The sequence below is a fragment of the Schistosoma mansoni genome, chromosome W, assembly GCF_000237925.1.
Source record: "Schistosoma mansoni strain Puerto Rico chromosome W, complete genome".
NCBI lineage: Eukaryota > Metazoa > Platyhelminthes > Trematoda > Strigeidida > Schistosomatidae > Schistosoma > Schistosoma mansoni.
Window position 1 is genome coordinate 2,724,338 of NC_031502.1, and position 20,038 is coordinate 2,744,375.

The 20,038-nt window shown below is 31.5% G+C and overlaps 1 protein-coding gene and 1 non-coding gene across 2 annotated transcripts in view; one reads left to right on the forward strand and one right to left on the reverse strand.

Annotated features, from left to right (window-relative positions):
- Positions 1 to 20,038, reverse strand: part of Smp_153180 (hypothetical protein) — a gene marked incomplete at both ends in the record, with an annotated part of 48,097 nt that overhangs the window by 15,965 nt on the left and 12,094 nt on the right. Inside the window, 2 exons of the mRNA XM_018799927.1 lie at positions 14,590 to 14,659; positions 17,670 to 17,771. Coding sequence (XP_018653792.1) covers positions 14,590 to 14,659; positions 17,670 to 17,771 — 172 coding nt within the window. The remainder of the gene's footprint in view (positions 1 to 14,589; positions 14,660 to 17,669; positions 17,772 to 20,038) is intronic.
- Smp_tRNA_01647_Pseudo_GCG.1.1 lies at positions 10,470 to 10,538 on the forward strand. Its single transcript has one exon. It is a non-coding gene (tRNA).

Below are 20,038 nucleotides of genomic sequence, written 5' to 3' on the forward strand. Positions count from 1 at the left end.
GGGAGCACTGAACAGCCGTTTCGCCCTATTGTGGGACTCCTCAGCAGTGCGCATCCACGATCTCGCCTCGCTGGATTTGAACCCAGGACCTACCAGCTTTGCGCCAGAGCACTTAACCGATAGACCACTGAGCCGGCATCCAACGGTGTTAATGTCTAACCTCAACCAATCCACGAAATTGCGCGACCAACTGCCATTATAATGAGGTAGATACCTGTCTCTACCTGACATGGATTAGCTACACTGGCCCCGACTTCTCACTAGAACTCCATGAATTACCTCATGGAACCAGTCACTAGTGAGCAAATGATCATTATCACAAGAGGATTTTGTGGAGATTTTAGTAATTTTATATAGTTGAGATCATGAGTCAATTGAAGCTAGTTATGAAGTGAGTTTAGTCATAGAAACATCAAAAACTAGAGATCATTGGACAGATAATTGATTCCAGTTTGAAACACGTTACTAGTATCATTTCAAGATTACTTTTATAATCAGTTTTACAACTCACAAGTCTTAGTGTCAGCATGAGTAGAGTAAATCTAGTTTGAATCAGCAACTTTGGGCTTATAAGCTGAAGTTTATTTAATTAAATAGGAGACTCTAAAGTTCTATGTAAAATTCTTTTTTAAGGTCTGGAATGTGGGTGAAGTTCATGATAAGCTAAGTAAACAATCTGGGGCCATTATATATCCTTTTTATTTGTATCTATTTAACGCACATTGTTGCTCATCTATTGAAATCGAATTTTTTTAGTGTATTGATATACAAAGCTCAATCTTCTAAAATCTCTATTTCTATTTTATAGAGATCAGTTTTGCTTTAATTTTCTTTGAATGAAATTTACTCATTTAACTCTGAGACGCAGGTATATCCATCTGACGAGTTCTAAATAGAACGAGACGCGTGTCAAACTGGATTCCTGATTTCCTGACTTTACCACGTTATCAGTAAAATGAATTTTTCATTAATTAGTTTGATTCCTATCAACTGTGTTAAAAACCATCATAACTGGTTACAGTGTGGTGTTCGCTTCTGACGTCAACAGATAGAAGTAGTATGTATCATAAATCGAAAGTGAAATGCCTGTTGACGGAAGAAAATCGAAGAAAAGAGAATGAGAACAGAGAATGATTGTTGTTGAAAAAAAAGAACAATGAAGTTTGAGACGATTGATTAACATTTTGCTAATGAATTATTTCCTGTATGGTTCTCAGATTTTACTTAGATGTTTTGTAATTTTGTATCTATATATATTTGATTATCCCCACTTGCTTTCTCATTCACTACACCGGTAGCTTGAAATAAATACGTAACATTGATGAATTTTATGTTAAACATATTTTTTTCCGTAAATGCAAACCTTTATATTTATAAATCTATACACTATCGATTACTAATTTATTTCAGTGTAATGATAACATTTTAAGCAATGAATAGTGATTAGCAGTGGAATCCAGTTTGACGGGCGTTCCGTTCTATTCGGAAGTTGTCAGATTGATGTACCTGAATTTCATAATTCATGTTCACTCTGGAATTCAAATCCAGTACCGTTAACTTCAAACACCATCACATTATCCATTCAACTAGCTATGGGGTCCTCATAGCCATTTGCTTGTGCAATGAGATGAAGTTTAAATTCACTTAGTAATATTTTGTTTTGTATCTTCCCATTGATATTTAGCACTGAAATTGATCAGTCTCTTATTGGCATGTATATATACTGTGCTTATTGCCTCAATACTTCCTTAATTCACAAGCATTGTAAGCAAAGATAGATAGTGGTTAACAGTGGAATCTAGTTTCATGCACGTTTCGTCCTATTTAGGGACTCATCAGCCGGATGTATCTGAAATGACAATATATTTAGTAAACTTTTCACTTTGTCAATACTGAATAAAACTTTATTAATTCTATTTTTTTTTTTTTTAAAAAAAAAAAAATCATCATAAATATTTTAATTAATTGATAATTTAATCTAACTTACTATTCGTATAATTGGTGGTGGTATACAATCATCAAATAATAATAATTTATTCTCATTTAAATTATTTATATTAAATATTTCATTGAAATTTATATCAACTTTTAACCAAAAATGTATAAATTCTTCTGAACATCTTTGTACTCTACTTATATAAATCATAGCTAATTCAACATTATTCAATAATGAGGAATAATTATTTTTAATATATCTTATTATATCATTTAATAATCCATTATAAATATATAAACGTTTTTTTGGAAGATTTAATAAATCTAATAAATTTCTTATAGAAATATAATTACATTGATTTAATAATGAAGGATCTATTAAATTATTCATTAAAATTGTTGATTTTTGTATAAAATTTGTATTAGATAGACTAAATAAAATTTCAATATTTTGTGTAGTAATTTGTAAAAGATCATTTATGAAATAATTTAAATGTATAAAGAATATTGTATAATCATACCAACGATCAGGCTAGATAAAGATTAAAAAAAAAAAGGAAATAAATAAATAAATAATAATTTAAAGATCCTTATCATATGAAATGACTAATATTAGAACGAAAAATATTCTTTTCAATAAATTCTCTTCAGGTTCTGTAATTATATATGTTCAAATTAATAATTCTAGCTCTGTGTAAAGAAGAAATATCTACAACCCCTGCTCCTCCTTTGACCAACTATAAGGCCAATTAATCGATAGGAATCTTAGCTATCAGATGACATAATTTGACTATGTACTTACAACCTTTCGTAGTCAAATGTAATTGTCTCTCCTATCTTTGACTCACGATTTCAACTATGATAAATACTAAATCTCCACAAAATCCCCTTCTGATAATTAATATAATCATATGCTCACTAGTGAATTCGAGAAGTATATCTAGGAGCTCTAGTGAGAAGCAGTGACCAGTGGAGTTCAAAACCACGTCTGTTGTCAGATATCAACTCACTGAAGACAATTGGTGAATGGTTGCTCAATTTCGTGGATCAGTTGAAGTTAAACATTAACACCGTTGGATGCCAGCTCAGTGGTCTATCGGTTAAGGGCTTCGGCTCGAGACTGGTATGTCCTGGGTTCGAATCTCGCTCGCGAGAGCGGGTTCGTGGATGCGCGCTGCTAAGGAGTCCCATAATAGGACGAAACGGCCGTCCAGTGCTTCCAGGTTTTCGATGGTAGTCTAGCTTCAATTGACTCACGCTTTCAACTATGATAAATACTAAATCTCCACAAAACCCCTCTCCTATCTTTATTCACAAATCTTTGTATTTTATTATTATTATTATTATTATTATTAGTTAAATATCATTATTAATCTCCCCTATACATTATTCATTCACTTCGCATTGATTCCTCCTTTTTACACCTTACTAATGTTTCACAAAATCTAGTCTTCCACTCGGTCAACTTGTAATTGCACTATCATATCTCTTGCCTTATCTGACCCATATTTATTCTGATCACGGATCTTAAATTTTCACTTAACATATAAAATGATCAAGTTAACATTCTATATGAGTCATATCGACATTAACAATTTTATTCTATTTGGTTTGACTATCGTATATTCACATGTTTTAAACGATGTACCTGGCCATTGTTTTCCTGATTATTAATTTGGATATATGAATTGTAGAACCTAAAGAGAATTTATCGAAAAGACTATTCTTCGTTCAAATATTAATCGTTTAAACAATAATTTAATGAGAAATTAATGATGTTTTTGAGTTTTGTGTTGGATTATCGTGGAATAACTTAAAGCATCTGAATGCATCTTTATACTAACTGCTTTGACTATGTGACTAGATATGTTGTATAACTTTATTGTTATTACTCTGTTTTACAATATATTATGTTATGTAACACCACTTTAAAATAAAATTAAGGTGAATACTGAATGGACATTATTGTCATTTAGTACGAGTTTATAATCAATGGATTGAAAATGATTACGTCTACAGTGTAAATGTGTTCAATCTAACGTAATTTATCTATTGGGCAATACTTTGGTTACTATAAAATTATGTATCATTATTTTGGAAATATCGATAGAAATAAAATATGAAGTCATAAGGGGGAAATTAATCACTTCATCTGTATGAAACATTCTGATAGACAAACTTCTTGGTTAATACTAACAGTTTTTAAATATTCACAATCATTGATAATCCTACTGGTCAGTATTTATTCTTGTATCTGCATAGGATATGATAAGAAGTACGCTAATCACATATATGTGCTCATTAGAAACTATGAAGAACTGTTTACCAATTAACGATGAACGAAAGTAATATTAATTTTCTGGATTTTACAGGCAGTAGATCAATAAACGTTGTTTGCGAGGTAAAATATTGCAAGTCAACATAATATTAACACTTGTGTCTAGTGTATTAAAGCAATAAACTCTAAGAATTTTAAGATGATATATTACACAAAGGTCAAGTTCAATATTTATCGGTTATAAGTTAATGTAAAAAGGATGTTATTAACACTAAGTTGAATAAATCTATATAACAATTAATATTTTTAAAGCTTTAGATGTCACTGCAAAGTAAATTTTATTGTGAATTGAACTTGACAATTAATAAGTGAGAAAGGATCGTTTTATAATATTTTATTCATATAAATAATCCACTGAATTTACCTCTTCAACAGACAATTAGCTATATAAACGATGTGCTTGCTCCTAAAACGCCATTGACCAACAAGCGCAATAGGATGTTTTTATTTATATAAGAGTGTACATGCAATCAAATTTCACTAGGAATCGACGTTTTCTGTCAGGGAAATGTTTTACGTTTTTCGTCCTACCTACCCATGTTTCACTTAAGACTAGTTTGAAAAATACCACGAAACTTTCGCATGTGGAATATACTACTTTTTAGTTATTTCAGTAGCTCATTTTGTTATAAAACATTTTGAAAGCATCTGGCTGGGGTATTTCAATCACCACAGCTTGATAATGTTATTTAAAGTTTAAACATAAGGGTAACGCACCATTTAGTGTATGGGTAGATTTACACTCTTTAAAATTTCTGGATATTTTCAGCTCAGATCAAAACCCATAAAGCGGAATTAATTCATTGTATTATGTAAATAATTTTGTTTAAAGATATTGTCTGCTGATTATATACGATATCTTAATTTATTTATACATAGCCTAGTCATCGGTTTAACTGTGTAATTTTATCAATTTTATATTCTATCAAAATCCCTTCAATACATATATATATATATAATAAGTAGGCTACAACGAAGAATTTAAATTATAACAAACTAGAATAAGCTTATTGATCCTAGAAGGTTAAGAGAGAAAAAGGAGTAGACCTTTCTTGCTGGATTGCAATGAATAAAGTGAATGTATTTTATAACAAGACTTATTTGATAAATTGTAACAAGTTTCAAATCTTTTAGGCTTCAGTATGTTTGAAGTTTCAATGACTTTCAATAAATTGAATGTAAAACTCCAGAATGAAAATTTAATTCATCAGATAAAGAGATTCCATTATGTTATCAAACAAAAAATTTAAACAACTCAAACACAACTATTGTACATTACTGTAATCAATGCACTAAAACGAAATACATAAATAGACAAGTATTTTCTGAAGAACTATTCGACAACATAATTTCTCAATTATTTTTGTCAATAAATATAAGTAATTTTTTTATATGTAGTTGAAATCATGAGTCAATTGAAGCTAGACCACCATGGAAAACCTGGAATCACTGGATGACCAAATCGGCCTATTGTGAGACTCCGCTACATAGCGCATTCACGAAACCGCTTGGCGAGATTCCAACCCAGGATCTATCAGTCTCGCACGCGAGGGCTTAACCACTAGACAATTGAGCCGGCATCCAACGGTGTTGTCTAACTTCAACCAATATAAATAAATAAATAATTGTTTTACAGTTAATTTATTTGAAAGTAATTTTCTGATTGAATTAGAGTCTCTACTTGAAATTTCAATCAAATTAGAACAGATTCCATATTGAATTCACATTATCCTTCAGGAAACTCAATAATGAGTAGTTCTTGTGAATGTTTGTACAAATTCTTCGAGAACAAGAAGTTATCTGAATAATCGTTGAGAACTATAGATTTGTGGGGAACCATTTTTTATTCCAACATGGTATGCATATGTTAAATTGATATGAAATCTACAAAAATAAGTTACATATTTCTGTATGGATACTTGAAAACCATCTTGATTTTTTTTAGTCTTTTTCATGAAGATCAATACAAGTAGAAGTAATGGTTATTTTTCAGAATATTATCCGTTTTTGGCCGATAAACATCATTTATTGTTCAACTTATTGAGACAAGTTTGTTTAATGGGTACTTGTTATGATGGATACTATCATGGTAACTGACAAATGTTAAGGCACCACAACATTGTTAAATTAATTTCACTTTTTTGTAATCACTTACTGTTTTGAAATGGATTTTTATTACCATGGTAACTACTAAGAAGCTGGGCATGGTGAATACTTATTCTTTCTAGTCGTATTTTAAAACCTTAAGAAATTTTAGAACATACAGTAAGTATAAAACTACTGAATTTCAACCTGAACGTATTCAGTTTCAATTATACTCCATTCAGGATATAGAACAGTCATTGTAATTTACTACCTATGATATCTGTCTATTTTGTTATCCAAGGTTCTCTAACAAAAGCCAATAACAAATTTATAATCTTAATATTTACTATTACATCTAACAATTTACATCTGTTTGTACCAAACTTAATGTGTCCGCTTTTATTTGTATTGAATCATTTCCAAGAGATATCAGTCAGTTAACATTTTAAGGTCATTATCTCAATATCTGATTGCATATACCATAAATATCCTTTTAGATAAATCTTACCTCGATATTCATCCATCATTATGTTTTAATCATTTCATATTATTGGATACAAAAATTCTCATCATATTAAAATACAGTTATACAAAACGAAGAATATTGAAAAGAATATTCTTTAGTAATTTAGATAAGACTTTTCTTTTCCTTTTTTACTAGTTGACCTTAATTGTCAGTATGATGTCATTAAGTCAACTAATCAAAATGAAACTCTACATGAATAAATGAAGTTAAAGTTATCCAAATAAAACTATAATATAGTCTCATTATATATTTTAACTATTTATTTAATAATCTATAGACATAAATCTAATCAAAAATGAAAATGTCAAGAGAAAATGTTAAGTACAAAAAAAAAGAAAAGGAAGAAAAAAAAACTACACTAACAAATTATCAATCAAAATGTTGAAAGTTTAAAAAAAAATTTAAAAAAAAAAATTAATGTCATGACAACTAGATTTTAATAAATTTATTTCATTATATGTATTTTATTGCTTTGAATATTGATTTATATGTGAATATGAATGATTTTTATTGATAAAGAATAAATAAAGAGTTTATTCAAAAAAATATTTTTAGTTTTTAGATTTTTGTGAAATAAGTGTTTACTTTATAAGCAATAATGGACAGTAGACACTAATTGAATCCAGTTTGACGCGTATTTCGTCTTATTTGGGACTTGTCAGATGGATGTACTTGCATCCATGAGTTGAAATTCACTCCGCGTTTCAAAGTCAGTACCGTTTGCTTCAAAATCTATCTCATTATTCACTTAGCTACTGAGTTTTGATAGCCACTTGCTTGTGAAATGCAGTGAAGTTTAAATTCATTTGATATTGTCTATTCGAATGTTCCCATTGATGTTTAGGACAGCAATTGATCAGTATCTTATTGACATATGTGCCTACTGTGCGTATTGCGTCGATATAGACTAAATTCACAAGCATTATAAGCAGAGTGGCTATCAGGACTCAGTAGCTAAGTGCATTTGTCGTTCAGATGTCGTTCAGAAGAACGCTAACAGCTCCATGATCAAATCATCCAGTTCAGAGAATAAAACTTTATCTGTCCTTTTACATATTTATCCTAAAATAATTTGTTTTGCCGTGGTTTTTGAAATGTCCACTGATCACTTTGAATTCTACATACTTCTTTAATATGAATAAACACTTCGAAATAGAACTTTTAAACTTATCTATGCTATGATTTACAAATGATAAGTATAAAGTCAAACACTAAAAGTTCTATTCATAATTTCAAATTTCATATAAAGTCAATTTCTAAAAGTTATTCTTTTGAGAATAACATCGCACCTTACATTTAGTAGAAATGAACCTTATTATTCATTCAAATCTATTGTAAGCTAAGAAATACACTATATAACAAACTTATAAACTAATTATATTTAACCGAAGCTGAGATTTGAAGTCATTGAGAAAATTACACTGAATGTTAAAGATTATAGTCTTCATTCTTTTGAAATGGATTTTTATCGCAGTGATCTGATATTAACTCGATAACTACTTGGAAGCTGAGCATGATGAATACTTATTCTTTTTAATCGTATTTTGAAACCATAAAAAATTTTAGAACACACAGTAAGTATAAAAACACTAAATTTCAACCCGAACGTATTCAGTTTCAATTATATTCCATTCAGGATATAGAACAGTCATTGTAATTTAATATCTATGTGTTATATCCCCTGGTGAATTATGAATGGTAAATCTGAGGTCTATTTATGGACAAATGTAATATGCCTATTTCCTATTGTATAGTTGTTAAATAACTGACCTAATCGTATTCGTGTTCCTCTTATCATAACCTTTATTTTGACCTTTGAACTATTATTATTGATTACTTTCCCCCTATCCACAGTCACATTGGCCAATTATTATACAAATGTTATTTTTCTATTTTTTGGTATAATGTGGTCTGTTTGGTTAGTATATTAACCCAGTATGCTTGTGAATAATGATTCATATTGCCGAGGCTGTTATTTGTGTTCTGCACTCAACTGGCTGGACTAGGCAGATAGCAGGGCCGATACGCAATCAAGACTGCTCGTACGATTTCAAGTGTCATTTGCGTCCGATCAATAAATTCACTCCTCTCTAATTGCACGTTCATATATATTACGAGTCCATACGTTATAACACTATGATATCTGACTGTTTTGTTATCCAGAGTTCTCTAGCAAAAGCCAATAAATTTTGAAAAATATGTATATATATAAATGTTCAACTATTTTCACAATTGCAGTGCTAAACATCAATGGGAAGATTAAAACAAACAATAGAAAGGGAATTAAATTTCATCCCATTGCACAAGCAAATGGCTATGAGGACTTAGTAGCTAGTTAAGTGGATAATGTGATGGTGTTTCAGGTGAATGGTACTGGGTTCGAATCACACAGTGAACATCAACTCTGAGATGTAGATACATCAATCTGACGAGTTCCAAAAAGAACGAAACACACATCAAATTGGATTCATTCAAATGTATTCTAAGCTAAGACATACACTATATAACAAGCTTATAAACTAACTAGATTTAACCGATACTGAGATTTCAAGTCATTGGGAAAATTATACTGAATGTTAGAGAATATAGTCTTCTTTTCATAAATGAATCATACTAATGATGGAATAGTTTGCTATAACATATTTTTTTAAATGGTAGTTGTATATAACCATATATCAGACTGTATCTAAGTAAACAAATACGTAAATAAATATAATATAAAACTAAGTTACCTAATACATTGAAAATAGAATAATTTATAAAATATACTTTTCTAACACCATATAAAAATTGTGTGCAAAATTCAATTTCAAGGTCAAACTGATAGTTCTTTTTTGTTATTGTTATGTTATGGAAGAAAAAGAAAATAAAATTGTAATATTGATTCATTTGGTTGATTATTTATATCCGAGTAAGTTTTTTGTTAGTCGTTTTTTCTGTTTTTTTTTCTTTTTCTATTATGATATAATGAATGAATGGAAAGATGAAAATCCCCCTCCCAAAAAATGGGGATGAAAAATGATGTAAACTTATTTTTATAATTAGATTATGAATGAATAAATGTGGTTTATGAAGATTAGAAACCATCATTAAAGAAAATAAAGAAAAAACAATCAATGAATTACTTTTTGTATATTGTAAATCAGATTTATGTTAGAAGATGAAATTACTACATTAAACCAGATTATGGTTGATTGTATTAGTTTTAGTGAATAGAATATAGATGATATGGAATTTATAACAGTTTGTTTTGTTTAATCTTAAATGCATGAAGTGTATATAAACTAGATGTTTAAAGCGAAAGGTATTGGGTTCGAGTTCCAGAGTGAACATCAATTCTGAGATGTAGGCACATCGAGCTGGCGCGTCCCAACGTGCATCAAATTGGGTTCCACTGGTGGCCATTATCCATCTTTGCTTATAATGCTTGTCAATTGAGGCCATATTGAGGTGATATACACACTATGCACATATGCCAATAAGAGACTGATCAATTGCAGTGCTAAACATCAATGGGAACATTTAAATAAACAATACCAAGTGAATTTGAACTTCACCCGATTGTACAGGCAAGTGACTATAAGGACTCAGTAGGTGAGTGGATAAGGCGACGGCCTGCGAAGCGAATGGTACTGGGTTCGAGTCCCATAGTCAAGATCAACTCTCAGATGGAGACACATCCAGTTGACCAGTCACAAATAGGACGAAACGCGCGTCAAACTAAATTCCACTGGTAGAAACTATTCATTTTTGCTTATATAATTTATCAGTGATTTGATTCTAAATATTCAACGTGAAATGCCAAAATATATAGAATACTTGGATAAGAATATAACATTCTGATAACGAAGTAATGTTGTAAACGAGATACACGATTCTTAATTAAATAATTTTCAGCTTAAACTATAATGAAATGACTGTTAGTTGTTAAACTATACCAATGAGTTAAGTGATAAACACAGCTTTCTGTATTGAAAAAATAATTTTACGAATAGAGGGATAATTAGATTTGTAAAGGCGAACAAACGTTTACACTTTGGATTTTAACAAAATGACTGGAACCAGTTTATTTTATCCACAGAACACATCACGCCGAGAAATCGAGACAGACATGAGAAGAATGAACAAAAATTGGATAGAACTAGAAAGGAGGGCCCAGGACAGAGTGGGTTGGAGAATGCTGGTCGGCGGCCTATCCTTCATTGGGAGTCAGTCAGTCAGTCAGTCACAACGTAGGACTTCGTACGTACGTACATCAGTTCGAGTTGCCATACCACATTAGCACAGAGATGCAGTTGTCGATTCAAATCCCATAGTGGTAGAAGTAGTAGGAGTATAATCAGAAATCCAAAACATTAGGGTTTGAAGAAATTATTGAAGGAGTATAGTACAGTGAAATAAATTTGGAAAGAGAAAAAGATAAAGACATGAGGAATTCAGAAGATTAGAATTTGGTAGAACACAAAGAGTGGATGCACCTTCGCCATCGCAAACGATGTTGAGCCATGTCATTCAAGGTTTCTAACCATCGGTTGCTATCATCTCGCGAATCCCAACCAGGTAGTCTACACCTACCAACATGGCTCAGTCCAATTGTCAGTGACTTCATTGACTTATGCCACGTTTTGGTCTGGCCACCCCTAGCTTTCTTCCAACCTACTCCTACACCATGAAACATTGCACGTCGGGGCAGTCGGTGGTTGGCATACGTAACACATGTCCCAGCCATCTCAACTGATGAAGTTTCACTACTTCATCAATCGATTTGCCATCCCTACCTAGTACCCGTTTCCTAACAACTGCATTACTTACCCGGTAGTCCCAGGATATACGAGCAATGCTTCGAAGACACCTATGATCGAACACTAGTAGCCTACGAATATCCTCTACTCTTATCGGCCATGTTTCACTGCCATAAAGTAGGGCGGAGCGAACTGCTGCACAGTAAACCCGTCCTTTGGTTGCTAGACGGATATCTCGCCTACGCCATAAATGACGCAAGTTGGCGAAAGCTAGACGAGCCTTCTGTATCCGTGCTGAGATTTCATTGGGAGTAACAGGCGTAAGTAAGTAAGTAAGTAAGTTTATTTTATATGATATATAATAATACTCAGATTTTAATATTGTTCAAAAGAATAATTTCAAACAAATGTTTACAGGTGAATGATTCAATATTTGATATCTTTTGGTTCAAGTACTCTGTTTATTTCTAAACATACTTGTAAACTCTTATTTTGTTTAAACTGTAGATGAAATCTAAACGTAGGGAAATACTTTAAGGAGTTCTCATCAATAGGTTCAAAGAATATGCCTATACAATTAACTGGTGGCGTTTTAGTGTATCTAGGTATATTTGTCTTCCCTGATAATACGATGACTTAATACATGAAATATTTCAAACTTGTCAAGATTGTACACCTTCAGTGTAATTTTAAATTTCAGTCAGTTATGATGTTCTTTTACTATAGATAGTTAATTGGACAAAGTTTCGTCCTGAACAGCAATTGTTAAAAATTTGTATCAATAATCCTGCGATACTGAGAAGGAAGAATGTCTAGATGGTGAATGACAGAAAGAATAAAACAGAAATCTTCACTTAGTATGCTAGTCGCTTTCTGAAATTATACGATCGTTTATTATATGAATAAAACATCAAGGTATATGTTCAAATAATCTAAAGTTAAGAGAGTCCAGTCAGTTTAGTCTCGTAATAACTAGAGCAATGACTTAATTATCAGAAGTGAGTTTTGATGGACATTATAATAATTTAATTGTTGAGTTCATGAGTCTATTAAAGCTACACCTCTATAGAAAACCAGGAAGCATCGGACTACAATCTCCACAAAAATCCCCTTTTGATAATCATCATCATGTACTCACTAGTAACTGGCTTCAAGTGGTATTTCCTAGAGTTCTAGTGAGAAGTCGTGACCAGTGAAGTTCAACCAGGTCTGTTGTGAGATAGTTACTCACTGAATACAATAGTAGATGGTGGTGCGATTTAGTAGATTGGTTGAAGTCAGACAATAACACTGTTGGACGTTACCTCAGTGGTCTTGAGGTTAAGCGTCCGTGAGCGAGACTAATAGGTCTTGTGTTAGGATCCCGCGAGCAGGATCGTGGACGAGCACTGTTGAGGAGTCCCGTACTAGAAAGAAACGGCCTTCCAGTGTTTCTAGGTTTCCCATAGTGGTCTAGCTTTAATTGACTCATGAACTCAACTAATAAATGACTTAACTGGAATTTAAATGACATAAAACTGGATTTTTTCCAACTGTCACTGACATATAAATCACATCCTGGGAAGTAGTAATTATATGACTTAGCCAATCCGTTTTATTTGTTAGTTATGCATGAGGATTTGTATAACATTATGTGTTCACAGAGTAAGTTATGGATTGATTGATGTTAAGTACAAACCATTTCAAACTATACAAATCGGACTCTAAGTCTGAATGCAAATAAATCATCTAAGAAATAGTCTATTCAAACACTATTTTGATTTATGTTTGAGATTAAATAAATCCATATCAGACGTTTTTGTGTCTTCATTACGCGTCGTCGAATCATGGTCTTTAATTCCGAACACAAGCCCGTTAAGTAGTATATGAATGTAATGGTGACAGATATAATATCTTAAAAATCAAAACCAGGGAAATATAATCCTTGCAGTACATAAAGTTACCGGTTTTTATTCATTTCTTATTAAAAGACTCATGGTTTCCAGAAACTGCTACATTCAAACTGTTCAGGTTAGTTTATCACGTTATATTTGATAGTTTATATCTAAGTTCAGTTGTAATAGGAGACAGTTTATCATTTTATAATGTCGAATGAAAAACTTATATATTACTATTATTAGATTTATGTCCATTAATTTAAACTAAACGATTTATGACATTAAATAGGAATAATATATTTTTAAAAACTCAGCGAATGATATTGAAATAAATCCAACGTCTCGCCTGGCAACCTGGTTTCTTGAAAAAGCTTGGACCAGATTGCCAGGGAATTCGGTGGCACCAGGTCATGGTTTGTTTCGAGTTTAGGATTAGAGTACAGGCAACATATCGATTTACCTGTTATATATAATCTAATTGTACAAAATTTAGGATTCGATACGTTTAATACCATAATTTTTACTTTAAGGATTTAAAAAATAATTTTCCTCTATGTTTTCAAACGTTTTTAGCCGTACACAGAGGTAATTTTACTGCTTGTTTTATATGTTATTTGAATTTAGAGTAAAACCCAAAAGTCATATTCTTGATTATGATTGGCTCTTCTCCAGACTATAGTTCACTACTGTTTCTTTTATAGATCCTGACTTATTATTTATTATCCATCCAGTCAGGATTTTCACTACACTTCACTAAACAATTTTAAAATGTTAGTTCTATGTTGCCTTTCATATTGCCTTTCCATTTTCCTAGTTGCCCCTCAAAATGAAGATTTCATTTCATCTCCATTGATACAATTGAAAAACCCGTGAAAAAAACGATTGTTTTAAATATATAAAACATAGGAAATCCTATTGTAAACTAGTGATAATGAGAGGTATTTATTACATTCCTGTGCAAGATTTTCAATAACAAAAAGAGATTGTTTACCTCTTCCACCTAGTTTACAGTAATCCATCAAATCTAAGCAACCATTCATGATCAAACTTGACATTTATTTAACCTCTGTGTTTAAAGTAACTTACAGTTTTTGTAAAACATTCAGCAGATTTTCCTGGATCAGATGAGTATAAAGGCAATTTTTCCAAAAACATACTAGAATCAAACAAAAAAGATAAAAGATAAACTTTTGAATAACAATGGAATGTAGTAAAAAGAGGCTAGAAAACACATAAACCGTAATGCACTTTTGTGAATCGAAATAAATTAGGTTATTACTTTTTTCTGTATTACGTAACAAATGCCTAATCAAGTGAATCCATATACATCATACTAGAAAGCAATAATGTTAAAAAATTGTTACGTTTCGCACTTTTAAATGATTATTTAAAATGTCTATTCCCTAATGTAAAATAAATTAGCTCCATATTCGTGTCACTCATCAGTTAAAAACTGTATGGCAAATAAAAATTGTGATCAGATTATTGTATACAGATATATTCAGCAGACAAACACTACGACTTTAAGTGACTAAGAAGCATTCCTTAAAGTATTTATGAACTACAATAATATATACTTTTATTCAACAGGAAAGTTACGTTCGTTAAAACAGTCAAACTGCAACTTTTTACACTCTGTAGTTGTATGAGTTTGATGCTGTAATACAAACTTTCTATTATGCGAGTTCAATCAGCTAATTGAGTGTGTAAGCCAAAATTTAGTAGAAAGCTTTATTGAAAAGACCTGACTTCAAAATATATGCATACATTATTCATAAGTATATAACTGTTTCCCTTAGAAAACTAAGTCACATAATCTATCGATAGCTTATATCTGTTTATTTCAGAAAGCTGAGCCACATTTCTATCAATAACGTGTGTCAATCAGTATCTTTCACATATCATTTAGTTTATGTCTGATTGTTCCAGAGTATCACAAATCAACAACTTTCAGAAGATACATTTATTTGTTTAAAAGCAATTTATCACTTTTGTTTGGAGTAATTAACTGAAAGGTTAACTGAAAAACTGAGAAACAATACTTAGGTGCAGTCCTGGTACCAGTTGTCAATGATGCAATACGATTGTTAAGACCACATTTTTTCTTAACATCATTTCAGCACTTGATTACTTTCTTATGTATCATTTAATTAACGTATAAAATTTACTAAACTATATATGTCTTTTATCAAAATGTCTGAAAGAAATGTGAACAATGACAAACAGGTGCATCTAAAACATACTAATAATCTGAAGGAAGAAAAATTCCAGATTGACAAATAAACAATCTTCACAGTTGAAATCATGAGTCAATTGAAGCTAGACCATCATCGAAAACCTGGAAGCACTGGACGGCCGTTTCTTCCTATTATGGGACTCCTCAGCAGTGCGCATCCACGATCCCGCGCCCGCGATATTCGAGCCCAAGACCTACCAGTCTCGAGCCTAAGCCCTTAACCGATAGATCACTGAGCCGGCATCCAACGGTGTTAATGTCTAACTTCAACCAATCCACGATTTTGAGCGACCGTTCACCAACTGTCTTCAGTGAGCTGATATCTCTACAACAGACCTAATAGAACTGTGAAATACTAAATTCTCCACAAAACCCCTCTCTGATCAAATAAACAATCAACAATTTGCGAGTATACTTTTTGTTTAAGGAACAATACTGTAAGGATTGTTTATCAAATTCATCAAACATATTAGTTCCAGTTTTTATAACCATAAATTGTAGCCACAGAATCGTCGAAATTGGCTTATTTTTATTTGAAGGGAGTTTTGTGGAGATTTAAGTAATTTTATATAGTTGAAATTATCAGTCAATTGAAGCTAGACCACCATGGAAAACCTGGAAGCACTGGACGGCCGTTTTGTCCCGTTTGTATCAGAATTATTATGATTTTATTAACATTATGTGGGTTTTGTAGTCTAACTAGAATATTGACACAGTTAATTTGGTGCATTCTAGAACTGTAATAGCTTTAATAGTGTGTGAAGTGATGATAATTTCACAGAGTATTTGACTTTGTTTTTAGCTCAATCATAAGATTCACAGGAAAAAAAATGGCTCGATGATAGAAAACAAGATTTTTGATTTAATCTAATGAGAAAATATGAAAATATATATTCAAAGGTGTAAAACATATCTAAAATGTTTTCTAAATCAAACTGAGTCACCAGCTTCAATGAGTTAATATTGCATGATTAAGAGTAGTCGATAGAAAAGTTTTAAACAAGGTTTCGAGCTTATTGATAATCGTCAGGAAAATATTCCAGTGATTTTGAAGGTAATAATGCTCCCTGTGGGGTCCAAAGCTGCCTCACACGATTTCACAGTCCAAGACGTTATCATCAGTTTATTCGAGATGTAAATAACTTCCTGTAGTAGCGAGATACATTAGTTCATAAATGTTATGTTTGTTTAGACCCTAGCGCCGACCACGTTTTATCAACTAAGTTGGAATGCAGTCATTGGCCGAAGTAACTTAGAATCACGTGCACTGTGTTCTGATGCAAGTTGAATAAAAGTGATTGTTGGGTAGCAGTGGATCTGCTTTTGTGATTGATTTCACTTGTCAGTAAAGTGGATCTGGAACTGTAAAACAATTGTCATTGTCGACGAAAATATCAACAAGTCATTCTGGTCCTAACTTACTTTACCCATTACTATGAGTGCTAATCAGCATAAAACTCAAGTCCAGGGCATGGTGTTGAATACTTCTAACCAACTAACATTTAAACTTAGATTACTCTAGGTGTAGTAATTATTAAACATTATGGATCTGATCAGTGGGCTGCGATCAATCTAAAGAATCAAACAAACATGACACTTCACTTAGTAATGTTTGTTTGAATTTTCCCATTGATGTTTAGGATTGTAACTGGTCAGTCTCTTATTGGCATATGTGCATACTGTGCATATTGCCTCGACATAGCAGTGGAACCCAGGACGCGCGTTTCGTCCTATTTGAAACTTGTCAGCTGGATTTACCTACATCTCAGAGTTGATGTTCACTCTGAGACTGGAACACAGTACCTTTAAAAATATATAATCAACTTACCCACAAAATTCAATAATTCTTTTCAAAGTATATTGAAGACCTTTAATATTATCATGAATTGATTTAGGATAATCAAGAATTTTTTCTGAATTGTCGGAGCACTTCAATATAATTTTACCATTTAATGAATCTAATATATCAGATAATTGTCTTAATGCTCTGGAATATTCAAGTTCAGTATCACAAAGTTCAGTCAATGTATACCTAGTGTAAAACAAAACAAAAAACAATCAAATCAATTAACCTCATATAGAAGGAATGTATAACAGGGTAACAACTGAATATCAACTGTAATATATAGGTTTTAAGTGATATCATTTTACGGAAGAAACTAACTATTTATGAGGAACTTGAATATAAACAAATTCACATAGAATTTTTGATTCGTTATACTTGTATCCACTGATTCGATGAGTTTGATCTTCTCTCAGAATGTTGAATATGAATCATACCATTGAATGTTTTTTTTGTGGATGTTTGACAGTGATCTGATAAGTCGTAATAATACACTTATAGTGGAATGTATATAACAGCGTACTACATGTCAATATTTTTATATATTGAAGTACATTATGTTGGATAAAAACAATCATATCAGGGGCAAAGGAGTCATCACTTTGGAAAATGAATAACGGTTCCACAATATTGGGTTCAAACTTGATGTGCTCACTTGAAATGACAAACGTCGTTTGTTTGATCACTGATAAGTTATTCCTGGTTTTTAATGATTCTTGAGTCAACACTAATCCTTGATGAAAACTATAATTTTATATTGTAGACAGTTCGAATACTTTTCTAACACTGATTATTGTGACCCGAATCCCTATTTTTAGGAAAATATCGTAATATAAACTAGAGACTTAAAAATAAATTACTGCACCATATCCTTGACTGAAACTTGATATTGCTCGACACTTGAAAGAAGACAAACATTATTTGTATAAAAAGACTTCTTTCATCTTTTCAACATTTCTGGACTCATTTACATATTTTGTTAGTTAACAAAATTTAAAACTAAAATGAGGCAAATGAGAAGTCTCACTGAATTCACAAAAAAATATATGTAACAGTGAAGCAATACATACTGAAACATTGTATAATGTTGGTTACTAGAGTGATCACAATAATGGACTGAACTATTCACATTACCTCAATACTGATCATTACATCATAATAATTGTATGATGAAGATAAATGACAGAATATATTAAGAGAATGAGGTGGATTTGTTAAGCTTACCATCCTTTCGAATTGACTAGAACGTACAACTATCTGATCTTACATTTTCAAAGGCCTATTTGTATGAAATTGTTGAATATACATGACAATATCTTTCTCAGTAGTAAAATTTAAAGCAAAGAGTTATCTTTAATTAAATCCGTAAAGAGTAGGTTTATTTATGGCTTGAACATCGTTACCATATAGAGTATTTGTGAAAATTGTTGAATTTTATACTTTACATCATGCATTGGACATAGAAGGCCAATGAAACCTAAGAAGTACTGGATAGCTGCTTTGTCTTAGTATCAACACTCGCAAACCCACTCAAGAAAGGATCGAGGAACATTCTGTCTTACAGTCCTCGCTGAATCCTTAAAACACTGATCCATCATCTAGTGACTCAAATGACTAGTTTAAGTCCATTTGCTATACTGAGCAACCTTGCTTCCAATATCATTAGTTGGTAGTTACCTCACTTTCAACATGTTTGGTCTCTAATTGTCATGACTTATTAGTGACACTCTGGGAATCACTGTTTGAAATTAGTCATTAGTGAGTTCATATTTATTACTAATTTTTGGAGACTTGTGGAGATTCTTGAAATTTATGATTTCAAAATGTTTGAAATTAATTGTGAAAAATATTTTTTTTATTATTAAGATCATGAATCGATGAATGCTGAACCACCACTGAAAACCTGTTAGCACTGAACGGCCGTTTCGTCCTATAATGGGACTTCTCAGCAGTGAGCATCCACGATTCCGCCTCGCGAGATTCGAACCCAGGACTCATCGGTCTCGCTCGCGAACTCTTAACCTCTAGACGTTCTAAGTTCAACTAATCCACAAAATTGAGCCACCGTCCATCATTAAATGTTTATTTCATAAATAGATCTTTTTAACCAAATATTTATTACGTAATCAATCGATATAAAAACTGTTTTTCTTCATCTTTGAAAACTAATTATATACATTTTCTATTTATGATTGTGGGAAGTAAAATATTTGGATCCAAGTAGACACTGCTTTATTTGGTCATAATAAAAATATTCATTATAAATAAAAATGAATCTTAATAGTATAAGAAATATCATCCTAATAAAATTATAATAACTAAATGAAACAATGAAAGGAATTCTATATTCAGTAGGAAAATGAATATTTAACTAACCTTGAAACTAGAATACAATAATAATATCTGTGAACTAAAATTAGCTTTATTATTTTGTTGTTGATGAAAGTGCTTAAAAC